This window comes from Lactuca serriola, chromosome 9, assembly GCF_051521515.1.
Source record: "Lactuca serriola cultivar US96UC23 chromosome 9, Lser_US96UC23_V15, whole genome shotgun sequence".
In the NCBI taxonomy this organism is placed as follows: Eukaryota; Viridiplantae; Streptophyta; class Magnoliopsida; order Asterales; family Asteraceae; genus Lactuca; species Lactuca serriola.
This window is the reverse complement of record NC_136416.1, coordinates 163,844,908-163,855,809: the sequence shown is the minus strand read 5'-3', so window position 1 is coordinate 163,855,809 and position 10,902 is coordinate 163,844,908. Positions and strand designations below refer to the sequence as shown.

General features: G+C 34.7%; 1 protein-coding gene across 4 annotated transcripts; it reads right to left on the bottom strand.

Annotated features, from left to right (window-relative positions):
* Positions 1 to 7,027: 7,027 nt before the first annotated feature.
* On the bottom strand, positions 7,028 to 9,445 carry LPXK (tetraacyldisaccharide 4'-kinase family protein). 4 transcript variants are annotated; one of them, XM_079021182.1, is made up of 8 exons: positions 9,173 to 9,445; positions 8,925 to 9,051; positions 8,611 to 8,832; positions 8,367 to 8,516; positions 8,054 to 8,263; positions 7,757 to 7,816; positions 7,500 to 7,580; positions 7,028 to 7,400 (listed from the first exon to the last, which is right to left on the bottom strand). In XM_079021182.1, exons 1-8 carry the CDS (start codon positions 9,352 to 9,354, stop codon positions 7,371 to 7,373), a joined length of 1,062 nt encoding a protein of 353 aa, XP_078877308.1. In that variant the 5' UTR covers positions 9,355 to 9,445; the 3' UTR covers positions 7,028 to 7,370. The 4 variants fall into 4 exon arrangements, with proteins under 4 accessions (XP_078877308.1, XP_078877307.1, XP_078877310.1 ...); XM_079021181.1 differs by having other exon boundaries at positions 7,028 to 7,378; XM_079021184.1 differs by having other exon boundaries at positions 7,028 to 7,378; positions 8,925 to 9,080; positions 9,173 to 9,310.
* Positions 9,446 to 10,902: the final 1,457 nt, after the last annotated feature.

Here is a 10,902-nt window from a genome sequence, read left to right as displayed (position 1 = left end):
CCAAGACATGTGAGTTGTAGTTTACAAGTCGATTTCACATTGACATATATAAACGCACCAGTAACTTGGTGTTATAACACATATTGTTGTGTGTGATTTGATGATTAAGTACAAGCAAGCATTTGAGTCGAGTTTTATCCATTCCTTTGACCCAAAGTGGGATAAAAGCGATATTTGTGGGCCCCTCGATGATTTAGTGATGACACCCTAAGTGCTTGGCCAAGCCTGGACTGATTTGATGTGTTCGATTAGTCGGTCGTCATAAATCGGAAATCGGGAATCAACATATAAATAGAGAGAATGATTATAATCCATGTCTCAGTTCATATGATATCTAGAATGGAGGAATATATGATCCCTTATCTAATGGACGCGTCATTTGTCACACCCCCAAACCGGAACGGCGGAAACATTTGGGGGCGGAGGACGTCATGTTTAGTATCACAACACAAGTATCATAGCAATCAAAGTCACAAGCAACCATTGTATTAATATTAAAGTGTTTACAAGTAGTGATTCACAAAAGATTGAATCCAAAAGTACATAACAAAATAAGACATGAAACTACTATGCTCCATCTTCAGTATCCCAGTGCGCGTACCTGTCTACTAGTTTCCTGTGAATACAAGTTATTTTGAAAGAGTTTATCATCATTTAAGCTGGTGAGCTCATAAGATTTTAGTGATGTCAAGTAAGTTGTAAGTCCTTTTTAGAAAAGTTCGCCTGTTCCTCCAGAAGATCCTATATCTTCTGATATGAAGAGAGATAAGTAAAATGACTCTACAATCCTTTCTATGAATGCTAAATGGATACAAATTATATAGAATCTAGATCAAACAAACAATTGATTGTGTGAATCTGTCCTAAGCCCACAACCAAACAAGGAACAGGAAATGAGGTGGAAGTCACACATTCCATTTCTTGTTAGATCTCCATTCTATATAACCCTGGTGTATTCACTTGGTATTCATGGAGTTAATTGTAATAGTTCCTTTATATTTGATGAAAATATTCTTTAAGGAAAACCCTTATCCCCTTTAGTAAAAATGGTAACCACAATGGTTCCTTATATAATCACTTGGTTTATACTAGCTATATATAATCTAATATCAATAGATAGTTAGTTGTGTAAATCTTCCCTAAGCCCACAACCAAATAAGGAACAGGAAGTAAGGCGGAAAGCACACATCCAACTACATATCGGGTATTAATTATATATAACTCTGATCTATAGATCAAGGTATTATAGAATTAACCACCTAAGGTCCTTTAAGTTATATTGGTTTAATTAAAATGGATTAAACCCTTTACTGGTAAGTTTCTATTTTTGTCTACTACATGTTCTATCTAAAAAGTATGCTTTTGTACTAGAAAACGATGTATTGAAATTGTATACTATGACTTGACCCATAACTGGTACTCCTTATGATTACTGGGTGTATACAAAATATATATAGATAAGATCAAATAGATAGTAGACTGGGTGCATCTGCTCTAAGCCCACAACCAAACAAGGAACATGAAATGAAGTGGAAGGCACACATCCTACTATCTGTTGGACCCGATAAATATATATCCTTGGTGTATAAAATAAGGAATTATAAAGTTAGCATTATAGGCCTCCTCTTAACTGAATGTATTAACTACCTTAGAACCAGTTTGTTAGTTAAGGTTTAAATGTGAGATGGTTGTAACCATGCTTGATTGACTAGTATAAGACACGCCGTTTCAAAGATATAGAAAATGGTATGACATTTGTCACCCGTCGACCTGCAGGTCCTACTGTAGCTAGCAGCAATGTGTAGGATTGTTAATCCAGTATAGATATATACACAAACTCACGCTCTCCCTCCAGAAGACTCTGGTTACAAAATGAGACCTAACAATTATATTACTAAGTCGTGAAGTAGTTGTTTCACATTATTGTTATCTTGTTCTTGTTTTAGTATGTTCCTTCTATTCTAGTAAGTAGTATGTTCCTCCTTGTTTCTCATTATATTATGTTTTTACACCCCTAACTATACCTATTATAGTTTAGTAGTATGATTGTTTTTAAATGTTACTGACTTGAATAAAAGACTCATTTATCAACTTAGTTATGATTGCCCATTGAAAACAGAGTTTTGTAAACTATAAAGTAACGTAACTTTAAAAGAGTTTTTGAAATGTTTTGATTACGTATAAGTACATAATCAATCCTTTAAAAGATGTTTATAACAAAACATTTACACAATTATCATTGTCTTCAACTTGTATCCCCCCCTTAAAAGCATTTAAAACAGTTAAAAGATTGATTATATGGGTATGAACTCACCTTATGTGGGTGATTCAAACGAAGGTTCGCGTAAGGATGAGAAGTTCCACAAATGAAGTCCCGAGGCACAAACGAGACACTAAATGACATATAAGGGCATATAATGGCATGAATTTAGTGTTTAGAAGCAACTATATGCAAGGAAACACCCTTAGGGACTTGGACTAAGTGTTAGAATCACATGTGATTCATCAAAGGGGTGTTTATGGCCACCAAATGGTGTTTACGGCCATGGAGTTTACGACCGTAAACTCATGGTAAAATGTGCATAAAAGGGGTGATTGAATGATAGGGATGCTTCTGGGACTATTTCTCAATAAGAGGATGAGAAAAACAAACACTTTGGAAGGCTTTTAAGGTGTTTATGGCCAAGATAGACGAGTTTACGACCAAGCAAGGAGTTTATGGCCATAAACTCATGGGCATTATGCAAAAGAGAGTGGTTTAAGGTCCTATCTATCATCCATTAAGGGTTCAAGGTCTAATGCTTGGATATGAGAAGGGTTTGCGGCCAAAATGTGTCCAAATTATGGGTTTACGGCCAAGGGAGATTCCATGGCCGTAAACTCATGATGTTTATGGTGAAGTGGTTGTTTCAAGACTATGATCTAGTGTTTAACATGCCTAACTAGATGATAGATGTAATACTCACACTTTTGATGGCCTTTGAGGAGTTTTCGGCCACCAAGAACAAGTGTGTGTTCTTGGTGAATGTTGATGATCTTGAAGATCTAAGCAAAAGAGGTGATTTCATGGATGAATCAAGATATGTTTACAAGATTAAGAAGGATATCAACTCAAAGATGGAAGAAACACTTACGTTTTTGAAGATCTAGGATAAAAGGCTTGATGATACTTGAGAGAGAATGAAAGTTTCTTGAGTTGAAAGTGTAAGAATGAAAGAAAAATGAAGGGAACGAGGCTTTAAGGGGGATTTTACGGCCAACCTTGAGTTTACGGCCGTAAACTCAAGTGTTGTGGCCGTGAACTCCTTTTGGTGGTGTTTAAGGCTTGAATGTTGTACAGTGAATCTAGCAGGCACTTCCTAACACTCATTCCTTGAATGTACAAGGCTTAAAACACTCAAACAAACTCTAAACGGTGCTAAAAGATAGTAGGTGTGAGTCTGACTTAAGGTTGATTGGCTTGACTTATATAAGGCAAAAAATTCCGGGTTGTCACATCATTTGACTAGGTCAGAGTTCGACAGTGGCTTTTGAGAGCTACGATTGCTAGTCGGGATTTTGGAGTTGTACTTGCAATAATAGTTTTTAGACTTATCCAAGTGGGAGACTGTTGGATTAGGTTTCTAAGCCCATAACTATAATTGGTATGTACTTGACCTGAGAGTAGCATGATCCATTTGGGTTGCCTTCACCAGAACAATCTGATAGGATGGATATTTGAGAAAGAGGTTATTTATGATTTATTAATATATTACAAGAATAATATATTAATATGAAATCATGTTATTTAATTAGTATTCATCAAGAATTAATTTGGAATTAACTTAGTGATCAAAAGAGACTAAATAAATTAACGGGGACTGATTATGTAAATCTGTAATATATAGTGTTTGGGCTATTGATCCATGATGGGCTAAGTTTATGTAAGTATCCATAAGAGTTGGCCCACATGAGATATGGATCATAACCCAAGTGTATGGATTAGGTTTTACCCATGACTCTTGGAATCCTACACTATATATGTGTTTCCTTAAGATTGAAAATCGGATCTTATGAGTTCTAAGAGAACCCTAGCGGAGTTTGGTGGTGATTAACCTCTCTCTCAAAGTTCTCCTTTGTTCATCGTGTTTGTGAACCATTTGAGGCATCATACTTGAGGTGCTAAGCTCTTGAAAAGCCAAAACTACAAGCTACAATAAAGAGGTATTATTCTAACTAGTTTTATGATTAATGTACCAAAATTGTATGCTAGTTGTAGGCTTCAAGCTTTGGAAATTTTATTGCATGTATAATTAGAGAAAACATAGATCCAAAGCTATTAGGGTTGCATGTGAACCATAGGAGTGTTATAATGCTTAAAACCCAACAAAAAGGACCCAAATTCAAGATATAGCACTTTACATTCACTAAATGGACATAATCTCATGCATGGGTGATTCTAAACCCTAAAGGTGCCAACTTTGTGGACTTTGAACCTCAGAAACACCAAAAGTGACAACTCATAGCTCATGGAATGGTGTCAAGCCACTAGATCTCATTCATGGGGTCAAAAAGGTCCAAAAATCATATAAACTAGATCTAAGCTTTTAATAAATAAGATCATAGATTTTTACCTCAAACAAGCTGGAAATGGAGTAGAGATTCAGAATCCACAAACTCTTCCTTGATCAACAACCTTGCACCAAACTTTTTCTTCTTGATAATGAACCAAAAACACACCAAGAAGCACACAATGAGTTCAAAAACACAAAGGAAAGGTCTAGGGTTTCGAAATGAGGTTATAAGGTCAGTGGAGGCTGAGAAATAAGGGTAACATGAGCCATAAGTGTGATTATATAGTGTGCAACCCCATAAATTAGGTTTTCACTAGATGACACGTACGCCCCGTGTACATATGTGTATGTCCCGCGTATGTGTCCAGAGTCCCGACCAAGGCACTCATCAGTATGCTAAGTGTACCATGTGGTATGCCCCGCGTACTACCCAAGGACTAAATGTGCAACATTTCAACAATGAAGGGCATGAAACATACCAGGATCCAAGTGTTACAATATGTGACATTTTTGGGGAAATCACTAAGCTTTGGATTGCGGTTGTTGATTAAATGATTTTAGGTACTTATTCAGATCATATGAATGATAATACTTGATTGTACATGTGCATCAACATTATGTTTTGAGATTTCTGCATTAATTTTATACTCTGATTTGATTAGTTAAGTTTTGATTATCTAAACAATGATTTTCTTTATGAATGAATGAATGTTTGAATGAATGAATGTTATCTTCTAAAAATTAAATATAAAAAGTGGTTTGGAAAATGGGACGTTATAATACTCAATACTTAAGGCGTGTTCGGTATTGGGTAACTTTGCCCTTTGGTTTGGTACGGGTCTGAAACCGAGCTTACTCATAGTTTCAAATTAAACCTACTTTCACAAACCGAATTAGTACCGAAAAAATGATATTGTGGTAGGAATATTTTAGGGTTCTTGTTTTGAGGGTTTCAAAAATTGAAAATTTAATTTTTCTTGTCATTATGGTTTTCTTCCATAAACACACGTTTCTTAAACATTGTTGTTTTTCATCCATCAAATAGAATGAGCATCTAAACACAGAAAAACATTGTAAAACAAAGGTTTTAACGATGTGTGCTTTTGTAATTATAAAGTGAGTCCAAAATGAAATCCAACATAACGTATCTTATATTCTTGCATAATTTATGATTTTGCGGATCCGTACAAGTTTAAGATTATTTAATTTAATATTGTTATAAATCATGATGCCATATAAGAATTATATTATACTTTTCTCAAAGTAAAATATGTGATTTAGTAAAAACAACATACCAAACAATAAATGGATATAAACGTCCCTTTTACTAATATACTTCGAAGAAATTCCCACCTTTCACCCGTTTTAATTTTGTTAACTCTAATGGCCGTCTTTGTTTTATCTATTCGCTACTTGACCGATTGATGATGATGAGAAATAATAACAATATATTATTACAGATAGTGCAAAGTACCAAGAAGCGGGGATAGCTCAGTTGGGAGAGCGTGAGACTGAAGATCTGAAGGTCAGGTGTTCGATCCACCTTCACCGCAAACGTTTTTTCTTTCCTATTTTGCTATTCAAGGTGATATGTTTTAATAAAGTGCGTACAACATCAAACCCATTTGATCCGTTATATTTTTAATTTTAAAATTCTAACCATTTTCTATACCTCACATAATTATAAACAAAATTGAACTCATGTAAATGATATGAATTATGGCAAAATACATGAGTTTAATGTCTTTTTTTAATGTATATAGCGTGTATATCTTAGCTTATAAACTATCTTATTGCAATTTAGTATTTGTGTTTGGGTGTGCCAATGCTACTATACTAGCTTATAAAATTAGTTTTTGAGCTTGTTGCAATTTAATGTTTATACCACAAAAATAATTTATACTTTATAACAATTTATAAACTAGTTTTTTGATAAACTATTTGTATCTTAAGGTAACTTATTAATAAACTTATAAGCTTAAAACTAGCTTTTCTAACAAATCAAACACAACCAAATGTTTAAATTGTTATAATACACAAGCAAAGTTTCGTCAACATTTAATGGTTTAATAGAGTAATTAATGTCGAAATTTAAACTAAAGCTACTAAATTAGATAAAATATATGCTGTAACCTCTTTAACGAACAATAATCACAGAAGGTCAAATTTGCTGACATAGGAAAACACTTCGACAGAAGGTCAGATTTGAAGTTACAACTTGGACGTAATATGTAGTATTATTAAACACCAAAAACACCCAAAATACAATAGTTTTTTAGTGTGCTTTTCCCTAAATATTATACCCAAAATATTAATGCATAATTTCTTCTCAACTCTTAATTGTTTTTTTTAAACAACTCGCCATCCATGATTAAAGCCTTCGAACTTAGGACAATTTGTTTAAATCCAAAATAATTACCACTAGGCCACCAAAATTCTAACAATCTTCCATTTAGGATTTGTGCAATACTTCATATGAAACCTTAATACCTGGTTCTATTCATAGCAAAAAGAACTGTTATCAGTCTAATCTCAACCACAATTTTTAACTTAAACAAAATAACATCGTTTAGAAATTTGCAACCAAACCCGTATTACATGGTTCGGTTCGTGGACCCAGGCGGGTTGGACCCAACCTGACCCGATCCACCCGGTTATCAAACAACCCATTTTACACTATACTTTCACCCCATTCAACTCAAGGAGTGAATCAACAGCTTCTTGAACTCATCTTCTTTGTGGTCTAAAATCTTCAGTTTACAACACAACACCAAAACTTCAAAAGGCTCCAAACTTCCAAGAATCTTGTGATCTCGATCATAGTCCTGTAGTTAACCAGATCCAAATCTTGGTCAACACAAAAAGCAATTTGAATCGATGGTTTATGAAAGTTATGAAGGATTGACAAGTGGAAAAAGATTTATGAATATTAAGTTATTAACAAACCTTTTCTGTCATGACAATGGTGGGTTTGGAGCCAAACTTGTTCTTGAGATGGTTGAGTCTTGCTTTGATTGTCATGATGTCCTGAATCGAGTATTTTGACAGAATTTATAATTTGATTCTAGCGGTTGGAAATTGGAATGTGAAAAAAGTATATTGTAAGGTAGTGTTTAATATGATCATGGAATGGAATCACTTATTCCATTACTATCTCAATTCCATTCCATCCAACCAAACAAACCTTAACAAAGTAGTTGTACCTCGTTTTGAAACTGGTGGTGGTCGCTATAGTCTAGTCGGTCAACAAACAACGGGCCCATCTGGAAATTATTGAAAAAAAAATAATAATAAAACTTTTATGACGAGAACGAGGGCATTTACGTCTTTTGCACAGAGCACGTCCATGTCCTAACTTTTTAGCCGAGACAAAAGCTGCAATTTTGTCCTATTGGGACCAGTCAGTAGTCACAGTCACAATCAGATGCACGTGAAAAGTGAAAAATACAGTACAGTCTCTTATGTTATGTTCTGTCCTGTTCAAAAAGGACAAATGATACCTTTTGAATTCTTTGCACGAGAGAATTAGGAGAACCGATTGCAGAAACACATAAAACTATCTTTTCATTTACAACTTCTAAAGATAATTGAATTGAGACACTTGGTGGTTTAAAGAAGTGTGTGGGTGTCATTGTAGATAAGTATATGGGAAGAAATCGATTAGCTTTGAGAATCGTTGATTTAATAACAGAAAGATTCTGATCCGAAACCTGTGATTATTAAATAACAATTTCGTTATTTTCGTGTAAAAAATATGATATTCCGTAAATACCCTTGTTGTAAAGTTTTGTGTTGGAATGGAATTTGTTATACCAAGTCGGAATGGTGGATTACGGCGGCATTAGCACGGGAAAATGAAGTCAAAGGCTCGCGTAATGGTCCAAAAGGTAGTAAGTGGCAGTTTCCCCATGGTGACAATGCATTCACCATTACAATTTCCAAATCACGTGACATGCTTACATGCTGTTAAAGAAATTATAGCAAATTTCAAAATCTTTGCTTTTCAAATTGAATACCCAATTGAAGAAAATTAACGAGAAAGAAATGGTATGTTTACCTGCATTCCATCATCAAGAATTGCAACTCCAATTTTATCAGAAACAATTCGTCTTTCTGGTATATGTTTCTTGAAACTAACTATGTCAAGAGGATAAACGAATCCATGTTTATGAAGAAAAGAAGCAGCAGTCGCTGCCCGATTTGCACCCACACCAATCTTCACAGATGTTCCATTAAAATGCCTTTGAAGCATTTTAGCTTCATCAGCACCACCATATCCCTGCAAATACCATGGGAGTAAAATTCGTCAATTTTGTATTGAAAAAGGTAAAAGGTTTGACACGAAAGTCAAAGTATACGATGATAAAGTACCCTGGTGAGAATGAGAGGTGAAACCCCAAAATCATTAGCCAACCAATTTGCAATGAATTCGACCATCGGAGTCTTCCCATTACCACCCCACGTTAAATTTCCGACGCTGATTACCGGAACGGGTAACCTTCAACAGCCATGAAAATGCATCAAACCCTACATAAAGATACATCGAATCAAGAGGAGAAGAATAACTCCAATGTGGTTATACTAGAGGAAACATGAAGATGGTTGTAATTTGTAAGTACCTGTGCTTGCGAAGGAAGCCTAAGTGGTGGAGAGTGTGACGGAAGGAGAGGGCAATTTTGTAGAGGGAGGAAGAGAGAAAGAGTAGAGGGATGATAGAGAGATGAAGGGGAGAGAGAGTGGAGAGTACTTCAGATATGGGAGTGTATGCTATTTGATTTACAGTTTTTCTTAATTTCTCCATTGATATGCTAAAGTGTTTCGATTTTTTCAGTTTGGAGGGAGAGAGAACCAGAAGAGGAGGGTTTAAGTTTAATGATGACGGCCACAAAATCCCCTCTTCTAATAAAACACTATTAAACCTGTCACATGTTCATTTTTTTATACCTCTACTTTCTACTTTGACACATGACACCTTCTTCTTAACCCTTCTCATTAATTCACGCCCACCCCAACCCTTATTGACTATGGAATCATCTATTTATTCCCTAAAATCGTTGTTTTCTCTAATTTCGTTTTTTTGGTTTTGGTAAAAGATTCAAATTTAAAATACTCACGTACTGCATCAAATGGAAACCTTCAATTCTACCTTATGGTTAAATGGTTTTGTAGATGATCTCTATCGTGACGCTGATGTTTTGTGATTTTTAATTTGATGCAGTTTATAAAGTCACTTCCATCCATTCTTCCTTTGTTGATCGTTTCTTTGATGTTGTAGTGAAAGAGAATAAGCCCTAATTTTAGCAAGCGATCTCCTTCTTTTGATTCCATTCTATGTAAATTTTTTAATAAATTCATCAATGTCGATCTGTGTTTTTCTTCCTCCTAAATCTCTGATATAAATTCTCAGAGGCTCATAACATCTCTCATCTTTCATATCCAGTAAACATGAGTCAATTCCTATTTTCTTATTCAAATATTCAAATCTCATAAAATCAATCTTCGATCGTTTCCTATTTTTTAGATTCAATCCCCTAAAATCCACAATTAAATTATCAGTTTCCAAACTTAAATAAAGACATATCTTTTGGCTCTTTCTCTCTCAACAAATATGATGATTTCTTCCGCCACCAAATCCCCACCAAGTTCGATTATTTATTTGTATTTTGATTTTAGCCCTAAATGATCTGTGTTGCTTGAACTAGGTTCGATTTGTTTTAGTTGGTGTATTTGCTAGATCATTTTTATCCATAAATCGATTTGTTTTGCTTGAATAAGGTTTTTTTTGTCATATAATGTTCGATTTTTTTTTTTCAATATCTCAGGCTTGATATTTTTTTTTTGTTCATAATGAAAATGAAATATAGATACTTATCGGCGGCAATGTTTGTGTGTTTATCTATGATAGTTTTCTCCTTTTAGGCTCCAATATCTCCTGTTTCTTAACCTATGGATTATCGGAAGCTTCAAAATCATTGAGTTTTGCGACATGATAGCTTAGGGAGTTCGGAAAATAGAAAGCAACATATGGAGGAACTTGAGATGTTTCTGGAGTTTTAATTTGTTGACATTGACAACGTCCTTTTAGGCTCCAATATCTCCTGTTTCTTAACCTATGGATTATCGGAAGCTTCCGAACCGCGACAAGGGATGCTAACCGCTTCTATGTGACTTTTACTGATGATTACAACATATATGTCTATGTCTACTTAATCAAGCATAAGTCAGAAACCTTTGAAAAGTTCAAAGAGTTTAAGCAAGAAGTGGAGAATCAATTGGGTAGGAAGATAAAGATGCTTCGATCTGATCGTGGATGAGAGTATCTTAGGATCGAGTTCCATGACTATCTTAA

Excerpts from the sequence above, each read along its gene's own strand:
- LPXK (XM_079021181.1), bottom strand. The coding sequence starts at position 9,354 with ATGGAGAAATTAAGAAAAACTGTAAATCAAATAGCATACACTCCCATA. Across the intron at positions 8,833-8,924 it reads CACCTCTCATTCTCACCAGG|GGATATGGTGGTGCTGATGA; the intron begins GTACTTTATCAT and ends TGGTATTTGCAG. Across the intron at positions 7,379-7,499 it reads CCATTGTCATGACAGAAAAG|GACTATGATCGAGATCACAA; the intron begins GTTTGTTAATAA and ends GGTTAACTACAG.